At 46.5% G+C, this 20,214-nt stretch overlaps 2 protein-coding genes across 11 annotated transcripts in view; both read right to left on the bottom strand.

Moving 5' to 3' along the window:
- The window catches only part of PMF1 (polyamine modulated factor 1), a 41,789-nt gene extending 40,934 nt beyond the window's left edge, over positions 1-855 (bottom strand). The window contains exon 1 of the mRNA XM_003415147.4: positions 566-855. Within this exon, the coding sequence (XP_003415195.1) occupies positions 566-726 (161 nt within the window). The 5' untranslated portion in view covers positions 727-855. The remainder of the gene's footprint in view (positions 1-565) is intronic.
- A 105-nt stretch (positions 856-960) lies between these two features.
- On the bottom strand, positions 961-19,799 carry SLC25A44 (solute carrier family 25 member 44). 10 transcript variants are annotated; one of them, XM_064282709.1, is made up of 5 exons: positions 19,515-19,787; positions 16,909-18,634; positions 14,513-15,142; positions 6,665-6,792; positions 961-3,535 (listed from the first exon to the last, which is right to left on the bottom strand). In XM_064282709.1, the coding sequence occupies exons 3-5, from the start codon at positions 15,135-15,137 to the stop codon at positions 3,344-3,346; spliced, it is 945 nt and encodes a 314-aa protein (XP_064138779.1). In that variant the 5' UTR covers positions 15,138-15,142; positions 16,909-18,634; positions 19,515-19,787; the 3' UTR covers positions 961-3,343. The 10 variants fall into 10 exon arrangements, 9 of the variants coding, with proteins under 9 accessions (XP_064138779.1, XP_064138780.1, XP_064138777.1 ...); XM_064282710.1 differs by having other exon boundaries at positions 18,590-18,634; XR_010321552.1 differs by lacking the exon at positions 961-3,535 and adding an exon at positions 6,934-7,060 and having other exon boundaries at positions 6,683-6,792; positions 18,590-18,634; positions 18,754-19,799.
- Positions 19,800-20,214: the final 415 nt, after the last annotated feature.

Raw genomic sequence — 20,214 nt, 5'->3', positions numbered from 1 at the left:
CACCAACAGCTCTGCGGGAGAAAGACCGGCGATCTGCTTCCATAAAGTTTAAACAAACAAACAAAACCCACTGCCGTTAAGTCCATTCCGGTGGTCTACTTTACCGCTACAGTCCATGGGCGGTGGCGAGCAGGTCGCCGTAAAGATTAACCCATTAACCCAACAGCCTTGGAAACCTTTTGGGTGAGTTCTACTCCCTCCTATAGGGTGGCTGACTCGGAATCAACTGCATGGCAACGGGTTTGTTTTTTTTTTTGTTTTGGTCCTAGGTCTGCTACAGGTTACCTGTATTGGTAAATATTACTTGACTTCTCTAGGCACCGGCGTTGACCACGTCATTTGGTTAAAGACAGCCAACCCCGTCAATAAAAGCTGAAACAGCTTCCCTCAACCCCAAACCTGCCAGCGACCGCACCTCCGCCAGCCCACGTGACCGAGTTTTTGACTTCTTGCCGTCCTGATCTCGCGGGATTTGGACTGTTGCTCACGCCCTAATCCGCCCATTCCCGCTCCCCCTCCACCTCACTGCGAAGTTTGTTTTCTCCCTCATATTCCTCCACCCTACCTCCCGGCAGCGATCAGCTTCTGGAGGAAGGTGTCCACCATGGTATCGAGGAGCTTCACCCTCGAAATGGTAGTGCCAGATAACAAAGATTTCGGGGACGAACCCTCAGGCCCGTTTTCCTCACTGCGGTTATCTGTTTCACCGCTGCTCGCTTCGGCCATGTTGAAGTCGAACCGCCAAATCTAAGTGGCCCGACGCCCCGCCCACCGGAGCCCCCGATTGGTTGTTCCCGGCACCGGGAGCCTCCGATTGGAATTGGCGGAACGTCTATCACCAGCCCCCGCGGGACGGGGAAGCGGACACCGGAGGCGGAAGGTTTAAGCCGGGAAGAGGCTGTTAGGTATCGTTCACCGACGTACTTTCTCCGCAGCCTTTTCAAAACAAGCATAAAAGCCTAGGGGCTCAATAAAAACTTTAATTACACTTCAGAGACTTCGTACAGTGCAACAGTGAACACTCACTGTTAATATTCACAAGAGTCCACTTTATCAAATGCTAAGTGCGCCTGGATTTTCATTCACCCGCCCCTCAATACTCCCATCAGGTTTCCTGTCTTGCCCAGTCTTCCAAGAGTTTCTTGTATAGTTTTGGCCACGAACCAATACATCAAAAATTCCAGCTGGCCGGGTCTCTGGTTCTTGGGAAACGGAAGCCCCCTCTTGTACTCACTGGATAAATTTCCCCCAGGACATGTTTTAATCAAACCCAATCCCAGTCCCTGAACTTATTAAATGAAAATGTAGCGGCCAGGGGACCCCTTAATTATACACACATTATCCTTTAAAACTGTGTGAGAAAGATTATGAGACAAAAGCTGTGAAATACTGTACAAGAAAACATAACAGTATAGGAGGGGAAAACACTAAGACAGGAGAGGCAGGAGACCACTTCTTATCCATGATACTTTACTCATTTTGCCGTAGTAGGGAGGAACTGAAGATAAGTCTCTAGAGAGAAGACATGGAGATAGAACCAATCTACAAAGATTTCCCTACAAAGAGCTTGAAAACAGAGAAGGAGAGGCCCCTTGCTTCCATTATATTGGTAGTTCTTAAGATAAAAAGGTGACTGAGGTGTAGGAAGATTCAAAACGATCTGTGGGCCCAATCATTTGGACCGCCACTCATGGATAGAAATTGGAGGACTCCTTTGATAAAGTGTGGGAAGAGACAAACAAAAATAAAAATAAATGAAAAGGAAAAATACCCTCAAAGATGGAGACCAAGATGGGCAGTGTTGGTAGTAAAAGTAGAGAAATACAATTTTCAGATTCTGATCTGGCCAGGGTGAAAGAATGTGGGGCAGCCATAGAAATATCAAGGCTTCAGGTAGCTAGCACCTTTCAAATTGGCACCATGGCCTTTCCCAGTGGGCGGGACCAATAAGAAGGTTTGAAGGATTGTCCAGGCCAGATATCTCAAATAGAAATGCAGGGTTGACATGCCTTCTCATTTTGTTTGCTGCACTTCTCCGCTTGCAACACAAGCTTGTTGGAGGAGTTGGGGAGGGAAGTCCGGCAGGGAAGAAGGAGAGCCCATCTCCCACCTCTGAGGACAGCGTCAACAGATAATCTCGGCAGTATCAGGCTGGTAAATGCAGTGGTCCTGGTATGGGTAACTTCCTGACCCACTCTTTACTCTCCTCCAAGCATCCCTCCAAAGGGTACCATGATTGGGATACCTCTTCACATCCAAGGAGAAAAAAACAAACAGTTCCACATTGCAGAAATTCCCTTTGTGAGATAGCGTTTGTTTCCATGAGTCCCAGTGATTAGAGTATACCTGTGTTTGTCTAGGGCTGCCTGGGGCTGAGAACCTCCACTGCCCTCTCCTAGGCTGGCCTGCAGGGAGATATGCCAGACACATACCCGCTCTTGTTGCTTTTCAAACCGACTACTGTCTCAGCCTTACTTTTCAAGGCAGTGCTCCAAGTCCAGTGCCCCAAACAGCCTGATCTACCTAGAACTTCACCCACCACTGTAGTCATCTGGGCCAGAGGAAACCAGCAGCTTATATTGTTCCAGGGCTCCTGGAACTTCGGGGACAGGGAACTGGGATTACGGAAAAAACTACATTACATTTTTCCACCTGTCTGAGGAAGAGGTGGGCTCCAACTGCAGGATTGGTGCTTTAGCAGGACTAAGACAATGGTCTGGTTCACAGAGGTAATAAAAAAAAAACAACAAACAAAAAACCCACAAAATAATGTATCAACATTTCTCCCCAACCTAGTAACTCCTCCAAGGAGAGTTTTTGCTACTCCTAATGCCTGTGCAGAGTACCTGGCACCTTGCCCCAGTGGTGGGGAAAAAAGGAGTAATCTGGTGGGCAGCTCAGCTCCAAAATAAAAATAAGCAAGCCTAAAAGAAGAACTGCGGAGGGCTGATGACAGCTGCTTGGAGCATGGGCTGTAAACCCACGAGGGAGACCACTGGTAGTAAACAAGCTCTATGTACAGCTCTTCTCAGGATCTCAGGAACATAGAAGGGGAAACCTGGAGGGTTAGCAAGTGGAGGTTTCCTTAGGGTGGGATAGAGTACAGGGACTAAGTGAGGGAGCACAGTTTGGCAAGAGAATTAAAAGTAGTGTAGGCAAGGGGTCCAGGCTTAGAATCCCTTCGGCAAGAGCAGTTCAAAGTCTCTGTCCCTGTCCCAGACAGGCCACCTGGCCCAGGGCAGGGCTGGGTGTCTGGTGGGGGCATTGGAGAAGGTGCTATCTTCCTCACTCTGCCCCCGACCCAGTAGTGTGGGAAACGGTACGTTTCTCTCCCCACCACTGGTTACCAGTGTCTCGAATCCACCAGCTCAGGTCGCAAGCTGAGCTTCTTGAGGCTCTCATAGCCCACCACAATGACGATGGTCGAGGGCGTGGAAGAGATGATTCTGGCCGAGAGGCCCTTCATGAGGCCCCAAGGCCCCTCCTCTGCCATCAGCTGTCTGAAGGTCAGGATGATGGAGTTCTTGCCCTCAACCTGGAAAAGTCAACACAGTGAAGGGCCATTAACTGCAGTCAAAGTCCCTCTGCTTAATCTCCCTCTGCCTCAGGCTAAAGTGGGAAGAAGCGGACATAGGAGGCAGAGGGCTGGGTTCTGCTTCTGAGGGACACAGCAATTTAGAACAGGCTCTGGTGTCAGACTGCCTCAATTTGAATCCTGCTCCCTAACTTACTAATAGCTTAACCTTGGAAAATCTACTTAACCTCTCTATGTCTCAGTTTCTTCAAATACAAAATGAATAAAAAGAGTACTCAAAACAATACTCAATAAGTGCTGAGATCAGTACCTGGCAAATAGAAAGTATTCAAAAAATATTGGCTATTATTAATATCATTATATAAGCTACGTAGCTGTGAGTCTTTGGACTAGGTGTTTCCTTCTGATCTCAGGAAGGTTAGATTCCATCTCCTCTAAGGTCCTTTGCAGCTCTGCCAGTCCATGATTTTGACTCCGATCATCTCGACCCCCAGGGCTAGAGTCTCCCATGGCCCCTGTGGCCTGTCTTCCCCATCACACTGGAAGCCTGGCCATGATAGGAACATCTCTGTCAATAGCCCCTTGCCCACCATCAAACAAACTACACTGTTGGAGACTGCCCCAGCTCAGACTCCCAGCTGATGCAACCACGGGCTGTGGACTGGTAGAGGGTTAGGGGACAAAGGTGGTTGACTGAGACGGTACAGGTAGTCCCCGACTTAGGACATGTTTGAGTTATGACAAACCGCACTTACGACCATCTTTTTTTTTTTTGGTACATCTTATTGTTAGTAATACGTACTACATACAATGTCGCAGTGTGTAATTTGCTGATGTTATTATTCTCATGCCAACCCCCAAAGACAAAGTTCGGATTTATAAAGATACTGATAAAAAAAGGCAGTAATGAACACTTAAAAAAAAAATGAGGTATTTGACTTACGCCAGAACCAATTTATGACAGTTATTGGAACGTAATCCCGTTGTAATTAGGGAACTACCTGTACTAGAGAGCAAGAGTGGAGTATGGAAGAGGCAGGGAGGAATGGGGAGGTGTTCTTAGCCATAGACATGATCACCTTGTGAAGGTGATACAGTATTCGGAGGTATGAACAGAGAAGTACATCTGTCCTGCACTGGCTGAGAATCTGTTAACATTATTTTTCTTCCCTCCCCTCCTCACCATAACCCAATGACCCTACCATCCCGTACACCTTTCTTGATCTTCCACCTTCCCTCTTCAGCTACTCATATCACACATTAAAACCCCCCATTCTCTCCACCTAAACCTTTATACAGCAAAACCTGCCATTTGCCTGTTATGCATTATCATTCAGAAGCTGTTTTCTCAGTCTAGGTGCTTGTGTAATTAGTCTTTGAGTTGACTGAAGATGGGCTCTAATCTCAGGACAGCGCCACCAAGGGCTCTGTCAATGTTTTTACTGAGCTCACACAGTACACTCTGGGAAACCTATACAAGAATAGTTGCTCTCACTGTAGGGAGCTCACAGCCTCGTAGATAAAACAGACAGGCTTCTGAAATTAACAGAAATAGATATTTCTAATAACCACAAACCTGCAAGGTAAGGAAAGGGTGGTTGACAGGCTATGAGGATAGAATGACAGGCTGGAAGAAATCATCAAGAGTCCTGGAGGTGTGGGCCATGTAAAGGACTAGAGGCATGCAAGGCAGCAGACGGGAGAAGAGAAGCATTCTAGGTGCTTACAAGTGCTCAGCTAGTTTCTGTAGATGTTAAGCAGTAACCACAGGAATGGACTTGGGCAACTAAGACTGGCTAGGCTAGAGAGCCATGAGACAAGGAGGTCAGAGATATGTTGTTGTTGTTGTTGTCAGGTGGTGTCAAGTTGGTTCCAACTCATAACGATTCTGTGCACAACAGAACGAAACACTGCCCGGTCCTGTACCATCCTCACAATCATTGCTACATTTGAGCCCACTGTTGCAGTCACTGTGTCAATCCATCTCGTTGAGGGTCTTCCTCTTTTTCATCAACCCTCTCTCTACTTTACCAAGCATGATGTCCTTCTCCAGGGAATGGTCCCTCCTGATAACATGTCCCAAGTACATGACACTAAGTCTCGCCATCCTCCCTTCTAAGGAGTATTCATTCTGGCTGTACTTCTTCCAAGAAGAATGTCTTAGGCTGGGTTCTCTACAAAAGCAAAACCAGTGAAGCATATATATACAGAGAGAGAGAGAGAAAGATTTAACCCAAGGAAATGTGGCTGTAGAGGCTGGCAAGTTCCAAGCCTGTGGGTCAGGAGTCAGTCTGGAGGCTTCTTCTGACTCACATAGCTGCAGGCGCTGACGAACCCAAGGTTGGCAGATCAGACAGCAGGCCACTGGTTTATGGGCTGCAGAGACCAACTAATCCAAGATCATCAGGTAAGACAGCAGGCTGCTTCAGGATGATGGGAACATGGTAAGACCAGTGAATTCCATGAGCATGGGCCTACTCCTGTACTTTCTTTACTGTGAAGTGAGTCTCTTGATCTGAGGTGATGCTGTCTGGGAATACCAGGATGACAGATAAGGCATTCTGTGAGTCCATGGATGGTAGTTTTGGCAGAGGCACTGTGTGCAGGGAAGGCAAATCTGTATTCAGAGTAAGTAACTATCCCAGTAAGAATGAAATGCTGCCCTTTCCATGATAGAAGCGGTCCAATGTAATCAACCTGCCATCAGGTATGCTGGCTGATCGCCTTGAGGAACAGTGCCAGACTGCGGATTCAGTGTTGGTCTCTGCTGCTGACAGACTAGGTGCTCAGCAGTGGCTGTAGCCAAGTTGGCCTTGGTGAGTGGAAGTCCAAGTTGCTGAGCCCAAGCATACCCTCCTTTCCTGCCACCACGGCCCCTTTTTGTTCACGAGACCATTGGGCAATGATGGGAGTGGCTGGGAAAAGAAGACGACTGGTTTCCACAGAATGTGTCATCCTATCCATGTAATGGTTAAAATCCTCCTCTGCCAAGGTCACCCTTTGGTGAGCATTTACATGAGACACAAATATCTTCACATCTTTGGTTCATTCACAGAAATGCTAGAGGGCCTGAAGACCATGTGTCTAATAGCTTATCTAAGAAGAGAGGGAGGAAGAAACTGGTCTTACCTGCACACGGGTTCGGATGACATCCATGGGATTGGTGAGGATGGAGGCAGTGGCTGCAGCCAGGGGCCCTGAGATGGCTTGAAAGACAATGTGAGGGCACTCCTTAGGACAGAGGTATGAGAGCTGCTCTGGAATCAGAGAAAAGACAGTGCCTTAAGACATGAGCTACCACCCTACCTAACCTCACTATGTTTGCTGCTTCTACCAGCTGGCATTCACAACGATAACAAACTGTCCATCTTTAGCCATCTTAAACCCATAACTCCCACCTTGTTTTTCTTTGCTTCCATCTGCATCCAACAAAAAAAATTATACTATAAATATTAGGGGCTTCCAGGAGTCATTGTGGTCATGTCACCCATTTGAACAGGACAAGATTCTTCTGGTTCCTTTCACCTGATGAAGAGAAAATTCTTCCTGATATATGTCTCTTACTCCACTCCTCCCAGACTCACAGCCTAGAAAAGCATACACGACATGTATTGAATAACTCTGGTACTCTCTAAGGAAGGGAACTGGGTGGCTGAAGTAGGTATGGAGCCTTTTCATTGCATACCCTTTCCTACCTTTTGAAATTAGAACCATATGAATGTTCACCTATGTTCATAAATGTTAAAATAAAAACATTTAAAATAATCACTGCTCTTATTCAACATTGTGCTAGAGGTCCTAGCCAGAGCAATTAGGCTAGACAAAGAAATAAAGGGCATCCAGATTGGCAAGGAGGAAGTAAAATTATCTCTTTTCGCAGATGACATGATCTTATACACAGAAAACCCTAAGGAATTCTCCAGAAAACTACTGAAACTAATAGAAGAGTTTGGCAGAGTCTCAGGTTATAAGATAAACATACAAAAATCACTTGGATTCCTCTACATCGACAAAAAGAACATCAAAGAGGAAGTCACCAAATCAATTCACAGTAGCCCCCAAAAAGATAAAACACTTAGGAATAAATCTTACCAAAGATGTAAAAGACCTATACAAAGAAAACTACAAAGTACTACTACAAGAAACTAAAAAAGACCTACTTAAGTGGAAAAACATACCTTGCTCATGGGTAGGAAGACTTAACATAGTAAAAATGTCTATTCTACCAAAAGCCATCTATACATACAATGCACTTCCCATCCAAATTCCAATGACATTTTTTAATGTGATGGAGAAACAAATCACCAACTTCATATGGAAGGGAAAGAAGCCCCGGATAAGTAAAGCAATACTGAAAAAGAAGAAGAAAGTGGGAGGCCTCACTCTACCTGATTTTAGAACATATTATACAGCCACAGTAGTCAAAACAGCCTGGTACTGGTACAACAACAGGCACATAGACCAATGGAACAGAATTGAGAACCCAGATATAAATCCATCCACATATGAGCACCTGATATTTGACAAAGGCCCAGTGTCAGTGAATTGGGGAAAAGATAGTCTTTTTAACAAACGGTGCTGGCATAACTGGATATCCATTTGCAAAAAAATGAAACAGGACCCATACCTCACACCATGCACAAAAACTAACTCCAAGTGGATCAAAGACCTAAACATAAAGACTAAAACGATAAAGATCATGGAAGAAAAAATAGGGACAACGCTAGGAGCCCTAATTCAAGGCATAAACAGAATACAAAATATTACCAAAAATGACGAAGAGAAACCAGATAACTGGGAGCTCCTAAAAATCAAACACCTATGCTCATCTAAAGACTTCACCAAAAGAATAAAAAGACCACCTACAGATTGGGAAAGAATTTTCAGTTATGACATCTCCGACCAGCGCCTGATCTGTAAAATCTATATGATTCTGTTAAAACTCAACCACAAAAAGACAAACAACCCAATCAAGAAGTGGGCAAAGGATTGAACACACACTTCACTAAAGAAGATATTCAGGCAGCTAACAGATACATGAGAAAATGCTCTCGATCATTAGCCATTAGAGAAATGCAAATTAAAACTACGATGAGATTCCATTTCACTCCAACATGGCTGGCATTAATCCAAAAAACACAAAATAATAAATGTTGGAGGGGCTGCGGAGAGATTGGAACTCTTATACACTGCTGGTGGGAATGTAAAATGGTACAACCACTTTGGAAATCTATCTGGCGTTTTCTTAAAAAGTTAGAACTACCATACAACCCAGAAATTCCACTCCTCGGAATATACCCTAGAGAAATACGAGCCTTCACACAAACAGATATATGCACACCCATGTTTACTGCAGCTCTGTTTACAATAGCAAAAAGCTGGAAGCAACCAAGGTGTCCATCAACGGATGAATGGTTAAATGAATTGCGGTATATTCATACAATGGAATACTACGCATTGATAAAGAACAATGACGAAACTGTGAAACATTTCATAACACGGAGGAACCTGGAAGGCATTATGCTAAGTGAAATTAGTCAGAGGCAAAAGGACAAATACTGTATAAGACCACTATTATAAGATCTTGAGAAATAGTATAAACTGAGAAGAATACATACTTTTGTGGTTACGAGGGGGGTAGGGAGGGAGGGTGGGAGAGGGTTATTTACTGATTAGTTAGTAGGTAAGAACTACTTTAGGTGAAGGGAAGGACAATACTCAATACACAGAAGGTCAGCTCAACTGGACTGGACCAAAAGCAAAGAAGTTTCCGGGATAAACTGAATGCTTCGAAGGTCAGCGAAGCAAGGGTGGGGGTTTGGGGACTATGGCTTAAGGGGACTTCTAAGTCAATTGGCAAAATAATTCTATTATGAAAACATTCTGCATCCCACTTCGAAATGAGGCATCTGGGGTCTTAAATGCTAACAAGCGGCCGTCTAAGATGCATCAATTGGTCTCAACCCACCTGGATCTAAGGAGAATGAAGAACACCAAGGTCGCACAATAACTATGAGCCCAAGAGACAGAAGGGGCCACATGAACCAGAGACTTACATTGTCCTGAGACCAGAAGAACTAGATGGTGCCCGGCCACAACCGATGACTGCCCTGACAGGGACCACAACAGAGAACCCTTGAGGGAGCAAGAGATCAGTGGGATGCAGACCCCAAATTCTCATAAAAAGACCAGACTTAATGGTCTGACTGAGACTAGAGGAATCCTGGCGGTCATGGTCCCCAAACCTTCTGTTGGCTTCAGGAACCATTCCTGAAGACAACTCATCAGACATGGAAGGGACTGGACAATGGGTTGGAGAGAGATGCTGATGAAGAGTGAGCTACCTGTATGAGGTGGACACTTGAGACTGTGTTGGCATCTCCTGTCTGGAGGGGAGATAGGAGGGTAGAGAGGGTTAGAAACTGGCAAAATTGTCACGAAAGGAGAGACTGGAAGGACTGACTCATTAGGGGGAGATTAAGGGGGAGTATGGAGTAAGGTGTATATAAGCATATATGTGACAGACTGACTCGATTTGTAAACGTTCACTTAAAGCTCAATAAAAATTATTAAAAAAAAAATTTAAAATAAAAAGGAAAAGTCATATCTGACAGTGAAAATTTTTCTCTAGCCCATATCAAGAAAGAGAAATTCATTTTTCTAACTGCTGATGAAGATGGAATGGTACCCAGGTTCACCCATTCCCAGTATCACTAGGAAGTCCACCTGCAATTGAATTTTTTGCTTCATCCTCTCTGGAGGTGAAAGACAAGAGTTTATTCATTTATTTAAGAAAAGTTTATTGAGTTAACTACCATGGGCCAGTCACCCGAGGCCCTGAGGATATAACAATGAATAAAACAGCCACAAATTCCTGGCCTTATGAAATTTACATCCTAGTGGGGGAAGACTGACAATAAACAAATAAAAACAAATATATACAGTTATGTCCAAAAACAATGTGTGTTATAGATAAAAATAAAACAGGAGAGGGAGATAGGGGGTGCCGAGGGTAGGGAGTAAAGAGGTTGCCATTTTAAACAAGGCAGTCATGGAAGCCCTCTCCAAAAAGGTGAAATTTGAGCAAAAACCTGAAGGAGATCTGAATGGCTCTGCAGAAGAGCTTTCCAAGCAGAGGTAACATCCTAGGCAAAGGCCCTGAGGCAGGACCCCCACCTGAAGTGCTCAAGCGGCAGGAAGGCCCATGTGGAGCAGGATGAGTGAGAGCAGGAACAGGAGATGAGGCCTAAGAAGTAAATCCTTTGGGGTCTTGAGGCCATTGCAAGGCCACTGGTTTTTACTCTGAGTGAGAATGGGATGTGTAATAGAGTCATCATTGTGAAGACTCCCTCTAGTTTTTTCTTCTGCAGTTCAGTCATCGTGATACCTTTAAGAATTTTTTTTCTCATGCTCCTAGTTTTGGCAGTTTGCGGCCAGGCAACTAAAGACTTGGAGAGAAATAGGGAGGTAGGGGTTGGCAGGACAGAAGTGAGGATTCTAAGTCCCAGCAGGCATGGCAACAGTCCTTAAGCCCGAGCAGAACCACCTCTCCCCCAGTTTCTAATCGCTTTCTTCCTCAGGGTCAGTACACAAACAGAAACAAACTGAACTGGCGACGCTGCCTTACGGGTGTCCTGTTTCTCCTGAAAAGAAGGCATTTTGCTATCATTAGAAGGTGGCGTCTGGACTGGCAATACCAGTCCCTTGGGCCTGTCTGCACTGGCCCCCACGACTGCAAGCTGCAGCGGATCCAGTTGCCAATTTTAATCATGCAGATGAAAAAACAAAGGTGAGAAGGTAGGGGAAAGAGCCCCACATGCTTCTTTCTTCTCTCTTATTCATTCAACAAATATTTATTGAGTACCTATTATCTGCAGGCTACATCAACCCAGGCAGATTTGATTTAAGCCCCTCTTGGCTAAATGACTTTGGAAAAGTAATATAAATGAATATTCATTGAGTGCTTACTGGATGCCAGGCACTGGCCAAAAAACAGAGAAATGGAAGAGAAAATTTATATTCTAATTAGGGAGCTGGGAGTTGGAGGTAAAATAATTGCAAATTATGGCAAATGCTGTGAAGAAAACAAGGTGCTGAAAGAGAAAACAGAAAGAGCCCTCTTTTCAACAGGGTGGTTAAAGAAGGGCTCTGCAAAGGTGGTATGTAAGCTGAGGCCTGATGCGTGAGAAGGAGCCAGCCACACAAAGAGCAGGGGAAAGGGTGTTCCAGGCAGAAAGAACACTACCTGCAAAGGCTTTGAGGTGAGAACAGCCTGGTGTGTTCCAGGAACTTAGAGAAGGGCAGTGAGGGTGGGCCAGAGTGAGCAAGGGGTGAGAGGCATGAGATGGGGCTGGAGAAGCAGAAAGGGGCCAGGTCATGAAGAACTGTGTAGACCATTGGAAGGAAACTGGATTGGATTATAAATGCCCGTGAGGCAGCATTGGCAGATACTAAGCAAGGGAGTGACAAGAGCCAATCTACTCATTCAACAAATATTACTGAGCACTTACGATTCACCAGACCCTGAGCCAGGTGTTGGGGACAGGGGGTACAATGGTGGACAAAAACAGGCATGGTCCCTGTTCTCACAGAGTTGCAATCTAGTGGGAGAAAGAGGCACTAACTTAATAGTCACACAAATCAATGTGTCATTACAAATTCAGCTGAGTGTTCTGAGAGATAAGTAATGCGGCTTCATAAAAACATATAAAAAGGGACCAAATCTAGACTGGGACGTCAGGGAAGGTGTCCTGCGAGGACATCTAGGTCATAGGTTGTGGCGAGGGTGAAATGGGAGATGCAAGGTCTCAGCATGGGGCCTGCACATAGAGTAGTGGGCATTCGATAAATGTTAAGTTTCCTCCCCCTCCAGGGACCTTTCCATGTAGAAGAGATAAGGCACATGGGAATAACATCAAGGCAAAATGTGAGAACTGCACTAAGAAAGACTCAAACAAAGTGTCGTAAGGGTGAAAGGAAGGAAGAGATTGCTTCTGGGTTAAGGGATACGTGGAGAGGATGGGAAAGGATGAAGCAAGGAGCATTTAGGGTGAGTCATGATTTCACCTGGGATAAATGGATCTGGAAGGCACTCTAGGCAGAGGGCTGGCATGAAGAAAGCACAAAGGTGGGAAGGAGGGTGCATGATTGAAGAACTGTTAGTAATCTGCCTGGCTGCAGCCTAGACTATACATAGGGGAGCAGCAGGAGATTTCACTGGAAAGGGAAGTCAAAGCCAGGCTGAAGAGTTTGGATTTTCCTCCACACACAGTGGCAACTGATGAACATCACAACTAGGGTTTAGTAAACTAATCCATTAGGGATGTGTGCAGTGGATGGGAAGGAAAAGAGCTTAGGCTGGGAGAGGACAGCTGGAAGGCTGATGCAGCAGCCCAGGAAGGTGGTACCACAGGTATGGTTTCCAGGGAAGGCAGCAGAAGTGGAAAGAAAGTTGGGAGAGGCAGTCTGGAGTCATCAGGACTAGATGTGGAGACAAGGAAGAGGGGGCAGTCAAGCATCAAAGCTTCAAGCCTCAGTGATGGAGAGAATATCAAGGCCACTGACAGATGAAAAGTAAGTCAGAAGGAAACACAGGTGTGGGATGAAGGATAGGTAGTTGAATGCAATTTTACATGTAAGTAGATGCATCCAGGTTGAGAAGTCCAACAGTCAGAATGTCTACGCAGAGCTCTCTACGGGGAAGTCTGGGAATAAAACCAAAACCAAACACATTGCTGTCGAGTCAATTCCGACTCATAGTGGCCCTATAGGACAGAGTAGAACCACCCCATAGGGTTTCCAAGGAGTGGCTGGTGGATCTGAACTGCTGACCTTTTGGTTAGCAGCCGAGCTGTTAACCACTACGTCACCAGGGCCCCAATTTGGGACATATCAGAAAAGTTCCGCCCGAGCTGTAAATGAATTCAAATGAGGAGAGAAGGCAAAGACACACTCCAGAGAAAACGTTCACATTTTCTGGGGAGCTTTTTTAACATTAAGATTGCCAGGACCATATTTACCCTCCCCCTGCCCCCCGCACCCCCCCCCCCAAAAGATTGCCAGGAACCACTCACAGAAAGTCTGATACAAAGAATCACGGATGGAGTCTAAGAATCTAGATCTTTACCAGATACTCCAGATAGAAGACTATGTTAAACAGAAAAAGAAAGAAACAGAGCTAGGGGGAAAATAAAGAAGGTATAATCAGAAAAAGAGGAGGAGAATCAGAAAAGCACAGCACCACAGAAACAAAATGATTACAAAATTAGGAAGTTATTACAAAGTTAGGTCAGAAAATTTCCAGGTGGATGGAGAAGAATGACTATTGCCAAGGGTAAGGAGCCAGCAGCAGAGATTGGTGGTCACCCAAAGTTGTGGAGATCACAGGATAGCAGGCACGCTCTGGCCCTGCTCTTGGCAATGTATTCTGCCCTTGTAGAAGGAAATCTGGAAGCATGTTTATCAAGGCCCTCAAAAATGTTATCTTTTGACCCAGTAATCCCATTTCTGGTAAAAAAAGAGAAGTAAAATGTCTTATGAACAAAGATACATTATAGGAAATGGAGAAGTTCAAGGTTATAGCTCACTTTAAATTTAACAACGTTAAGTAAAGACATCCAACTCAAAAGCTTACTGTTGTCCATCAATTTCATCCTCAAATCCCAAACAGCCCATGGACTTTGTCCTTCCCCATCCTTCAATTCTTTGCCAATATTCTGCTAACCCTAGTTGATTCCAACACATCCAGAGCATACCCTAGCACCGCTCTACAGTCACCTATTTTACTTGTCATTCCCTCTCCTTTATTACCAGCTCCTTGACGGCCAGAACTATGTCTTATCTTTGAATCCTCTTGGCACATAATAAGGACTCAGTTCCTCCATTAAATCTCACCTTTTCTCCAACATGCACAGAGCAACAGCATCTCACTCCCATTAGTAAATCCATCCTTGCATCACTCTCCTGGACCTTACTTACCTGCGTAGAAGTGATAGAAGGGCCACCAGACAGCACTGTTTGGGATGTAGGTAAGCAGCGAAGCCACGTATCCTCGGTAGAACCCTCGAAGCCCATCAGCCCGCAGGATCTGTCTCATGATGTCCTTGGTTTGGCCAAAAGCAACCACCCTTTGTCCCTCTGGGTCCCCACGCACCTGGAAGCGGCCCATTTTCTCACCCCTGCGCTGCATCATCAGGTGCTGGGAGACCACATCAATGGGCACCGTGATGCTCTGAGCCACCAGAGAGGCCGAGCCACCAGCCACCAGCGATTTGACTGTGTTGCTCTGGCTGTAGTCAGATACAAACTTGCGAGTGAGCTCATAAGTGGTGACGTAGCATTGGCCAGAGATGAGCGTGAAGGTGTTGACAAGGAATCCCCGGTAGAGACCGGTCACACCATCTGCCCGCAGGATCTTGATGAAGGCGTCAAAGGTCCCATGGTAGAGGCTCTTGCCCTTCTGAACCTGCAACCGGGTGCGGATGAGCGTGAATGGGTAGACACTGACACGAATCATCATTGTCATTGCCACGCCAAATACGTAGAACTTCTTCTTATCCAGGTGTTCCCACTCGATGATCTGGATGTTGCGTTTGTCCTCCATCGTACCTGAAGGCAAGGGGATTTGAGTAGATGGAGGCATGTGAGAAGGGAGAGGTCAGGACTTCCCTTTCCCCTCTTGTCTAGGATTTCATCTCCTGGGACACTCACCTCCCCACAGCTTAGGCTTCAACCAACCTGGCTCTACCAACCCCTGCCCAAGTCTTCCTTCCTAGATTACAATGCTACCCCTTCTCTCTCCTCCACCAGTTCTTCCCAACACAGCCCTCTCCTCCAGAAATTGTTCCTTACCTTGGTGACTCCCTGGCTCCACTACCCCCATCCTATATGATCATCTATCCCTGACTTCCTGCCTCTGCCTGGGCCCTGATGGCAGGGCTCATCCAGGAAGATCTCAGGATGCTGTGGGCAAACCGACCACCTGGCAGGATGCAGAGACTTTAAGTGGGTTTCTGGGATGTTACTAAGTGACATTTAGCTGGCCCACTGAGGAGGCACTACTTTTGGCCCTTCATTCTCAGCAGGGTGCCTCTCTTATCACCATTTACTATCTGATTCACACCACTTTATTTCTGGTTTCCAGCACTAGCCCTTTTGAGGCCCCCTGACCCACACTAGCTATACTTCTCATATTTTCTCCAGTCTGCTTTAGAAGTAAAGTATGGGGAAGAGGATATGTGGGGCTTTCACATCACAGAGCACCCCCATCACCTTCCCTCCCTCCAATGAAAGGAGTTAGAAAATTAGGAACAGGCCAAAGGTCAGAGTCCTCTTTGGTTATTAGATAACTCACACCAGAGAAAGACAGAAAAGAACCACCCGAGAGTTAAGTAACTTACTTCCCTGTGAAGTCTTGAGAACTACACAGTAGAGGACGTGTTTGACCCTTTTCATCCCTAAGCATATAAACCTCCTCAGTCCTAGATAATGAAGGGAGATTCAAATGACAAAGAAGATACGGACTCTGCCTTTGAAAAACCGCCTGTTTGTTCAAGGAGACGTTTCAAGGAGACGTAGTATCCCTCTGGGGAATGCATATAAGATACAGAGATAAAGAAGCTAGAGCAAATCAACGTACATGGTGCTCTCATGTCTACTACCTAAAATTTCAAACAATGCTAATAAGCTTAGTAATGTGATAATTGTGTAAAACCAGGACCTTCCAACTTAGGAAATGTCAAACCAGAGGCCATCATATATCGGACATTTACTTAATGGTAATGTGCTCCAGGGTAGCCCACCCCTGTTCTGTAGGATACTGGAAATTTTCAGCTAGAGGGTAAAGTGGAAAGTTAAATGTCAGGAAATGGGAAGTCAAGGGCTCCCCAGGCTTTGAGAAATATCCGTAAGGACTGGAAAAGGAAGTGGCCACAGCCCAGGCACGACTCTAGAGAGCTAGAATTTTCTGCACAAGCAGTCCCAGGGCTGGTGCTGTGGCAAACCTTATGCCAAGTGCTTAATCAGAGTCTGTCCTCCACCACCTTCTCCAGCCAAAGTTTCCAACTCAGGCTTCAGGTAGCTTCTGTTCTATGAGAACTGCTCTTGCTTTACCATGGAAGTCGGTGGGAAAAACAAGATTGGCTTTTCAGAATTCCCTGTGCTCAACTGCATCACTTTCATAAAAGTATGGGCTACCTGCAGCGCAAACTGAGTACATGAGAGTTGAGGCTTTCCTCAAGGTGAGGCATGGTTCAGATGCAGGTAACCCAGACAGGCTTCCTGGAGGAGGATAAAGCTATTTGAAGAAAGGAGGAATACATACAGACAGTGAAAGGGAGAGAACAAAAGCTTGGAACTGAGAAGACGGAAGTTACCTAGGTTGGCCAGAATGGGGCATCTAGGCAGTGGAAAATGAGCTTGAGGTGGGGTTCTGCAGTCAGGAGAAGAACCAACCCCTGGAATACTGATACACCACTTGCTGGGGGCAAAGGTGGCCCTTCTTCCCCAGCTTCAGCCTGGGACACCCACCAAGTCCAGTGGGGCAAACTTCTCTTCTGAGGCCTTTCAAGAGACGATGTCACTGTCTCCCCTGTCCTAGGGTGTTTGTCATCCAGGGTCCCAGGGTCATGTTTCCAACACCACTGAGGTGAGGGACAGGGAGACCCTCAGATTTTTTGAATACCTACTGATGCATGTAATCCTTACAATTAATCTGTGTAGGTACAGTTAGAAACTTCTGATAAATGAGGAAATGGAGGGTCAGAGAGGTTAAAAGTAACAGGCTTCAGGTCATGCAGGAGATCAGTGGTGTTGGCAGGATGTAAGCCAAGATCTCTCCTCTATTCCACATGTCTTCAGCCCCATGGGGCTGGGGAGTTCCAAAACAAATCGCTCTCTTCAGTCTAAAGCCAAGTCACTCCCACCCGTGGGAGGTGAACTGATGCCCTCATGACTGCCGATCATCCAAAGGTTAAGCAGAAGCTCGTGGCCATGCAGATGCCCAGGGACTTCTCTTAGCCTTGTTCTGGAGAAATCTAGAGCTGCCTTTGCTTTCCCAGTGTGCTTGTGGCTTGGTCAAGCTGAGTGGCCGAGCAGGCATTGTTGTGACAGGACAACCTCCTGCTGGGCTTGTGTGCTAAGCAGGGCAGAAGGGCAGAGCAACTGAGAGTCACACAGAGCAGCAAAGGATTCCTTTCCAGGACTTGGTTTCATGTGCACCATCGCAGCTTGTCAAACTGAACCACAGCGTACCAGCACCTCTTGATGAGAAACACTAAGGGGGACCCTGTGCCCCATTCCCCCTTTCCTCATCTCTCACATGTACCAGTCAATTTTAAATTCCCAGAGAAGCGGGGAAACGCTGGGGCAGGTGACTCCTACCATCAGCATGGTGACAAGAGAAGCCACTAAGGGTCATGCCTCAGAAGGATAAGCTACTACAGTCAAAGTGGGGAGAGGGCACTGTAATCACCTCCTGTACCCCTCCCACAGATGGGGGCTGCTCCCAAAAGGTGGGCCTGTTCTTTGTTATATATTCTCCAAACTTCCTGCTGAAATATGAAACCAGTTCCCCTTGTTTTACCCTTTGGAAAATCCTCCTTGCTGATACCTGTATGCCATCTTCCTTCAGTCTTCCCTTCTTCCAACTCAGTCAGCCCAGTTTCTTTATGTCTGCATGGCTCTAATTCTAGATTTTCTTCTGCCTTTTAACACCGTTACAGGCACAAAGGTTGAAGTACTTCCTGTGCTGACCCAGCTGTAACCAACCCCACTGGTAAAAAGAGACAACCTGGCTCAGGTATGCACATCTCCTGTCCACTGCCACACTCCCTGCACCAGAAAAGTCACACCAGGTTCTGAGGTAAGACTCTGACTTGGGAGAGGGCACTGTCACCTAGAAGGCAAGGTCATACAATGAATGGTAAGAACACTGGTAGTCAGGATATCTACTAGTGTGGGACTGCAACCAAGTCACTTCATTTCCTCATCTGTGAAATGGGGCTAATAAAGCCTGCCATGGCTGATATAAAAGTTGAGCAGCAGCATGGATCTCACCTGGGAGCTTGCTGGAAATACCAAATCTCAGGCCCCACTCTTGATCTGCGGAATAAGAACCAGCGTTTTAACAAGACCCCTCAAATGATTTATATTATTTATCAAAGTTTGGGGAGCATTCCTCTAACTATAAAGATTCTCAGTATAATGATTACTCTGCTCACCTCCACCAGTCCAGGACCATTGTGCTTGGTTAGGAGCACTCTGACTCCATCCTGACCTGTCAGCAGAACTGGGCCCAGTGATGATCCCCTGATTCATTCCAATTCTTTCAGGTGACCACTCCCACCAAACAAGACACCCATAGGGTGTGGACTTCACTTCTCAACTGGAAACAAGGAGAACAGAGACCAGCATTTCCTCTCTCTGTTCTCCCCACTGCATCTGAATGAAGGCTCTGCATGCTGGGAGCTATCTCCCAAATGCAATTTGATTACATCGACGGGCTTGCCCACCTGTCTTCCTGAACTATATATACGTTGCCCTACGTGAGGTCTCTGGTGATGCCTCCGACATCTCCTTCAAGATAATCCCCTCTCTCGGACATGGTGAGATTCCCACCCAGCCTTCCTTTGGTCTTCTATAGTTAGCACGTGGTCCCTCATCGCAGACACCACATGACAATCCTCTCCACATATTCCACGTGACACCCCCTTTATGCAGCTTCGGTCCAGGCCCCCCGCACAGCTGCCTCTGGGTCCTTGGGCACGCCGCCTTTCGCCATGCTTCTTGCGCTGTCAACAAAACTCGTGCTCCTCCGACAGGAAGAGATGTCCTCACTGGGTTCCTCTTTCAATCCCAAAACTGCGTGGCGGCTCCAACGGCACTGCAGCCGGGCACCGCAGACACCGCTGACTCCTTGACAAGCGCGGGTTCTCAGAGACTCCACTCCTCACGCACTCCAAGCCGATCCGTGGTTTCTTACCTTCTCAGATCCGGACGGTTCCGCCGCGTCTGGGGCGAACTGCAAGCCCGGACCTCTAGGCCGCAGCTCCCACGCTACCCTCCATTCCCGGGGACTGTCGGCCTCCGGTCGCATTTTCCATCTCGACCGGACTCCCGGTGCTGCCGGAACCGGAAGTTGTGACGCTTTCGTTTCCACCCCTTGCGTGAGGGGGCGGGGATGAGCGGTGGGCAATTCCACCAACGGAGTTCTGAGTCTTTGAGCCTCTCCCCCAAGAGCGAGTATGGGCGGAACTGGAGGCCATTTTGGATTCGGACAGGAGCCACGCCTTCCTAAGCTTCACGATGCCCTCAACTCTAAGGCGCGTGCGTGTTCTGATTCGGTCCTTGCTAATTCGGGAAAATCGAGCTACCGGGTACTTCTCCAAGCGTCACTTGTGAAAGGGTCACCCTGTGTTTCGGAATCAGTTGGCTTCCTCAAGTTCAAATCTAATCTGTGGTTTTCGTCTGGACGTTTCTCATTATCCATAGAGCCAAAACAGTAGAGGCCAATGTGCAGCAGAAAAGACTGGGGTTGGATGACCAATTATGAGGTTTGGGAACTCGAAAAACTGCAGGTATGGAACATCATTTTTTAAAAAAAAAACCGTTGCCGTCGAGTCGATTCAGACTCATAGAGGTGGACAAAATGATATTAAAGGTCCAGCTCTGAAATTATTTGC

The sequence above is a fragment of the Loxodonta africana genome, chromosome 3, assembly GCF_030014295.1.
Source record: "Loxodonta africana isolate mLoxAfr1 chromosome 3, mLoxAfr1.hap2, whole genome shotgun sequence".
In the NCBI taxonomy this organism is placed as follows: Eukaryota; Metazoa; Chordata; class Mammalia; order Proboscidea; family Elephantidae; genus Loxodonta; species Loxodonta africana.
This window is presented reverse-complemented; position numbering and strand designations above follow the sequence as displayed.

Excerpts from the sequence above, each read along its gene's own strand:
- SLC25A44 (XM_064282704.1), bottom strand. The coding sequence starts at position 18,850 with ATGAATCAGGGGATCATCACTGGGCCCAGTTCTGCTGACAGGTCAGGA. Across the intron at positions 15,143-18,753 it reads ATGGTCCTGGACTGGTGGAG|GTACGATGGAGGACAAACGC; the intron begins GTGAGCAGAGTA and ends CCTTGCCTTCAG. Across the intron at positions 3,536-6,664 it reads TCATCCGAACCCGTGTGCAG|GTTGAGGGCAAGAACTCCAT; the intron begins GTAAGACCAGTT and ends TGACTTTTCCAG.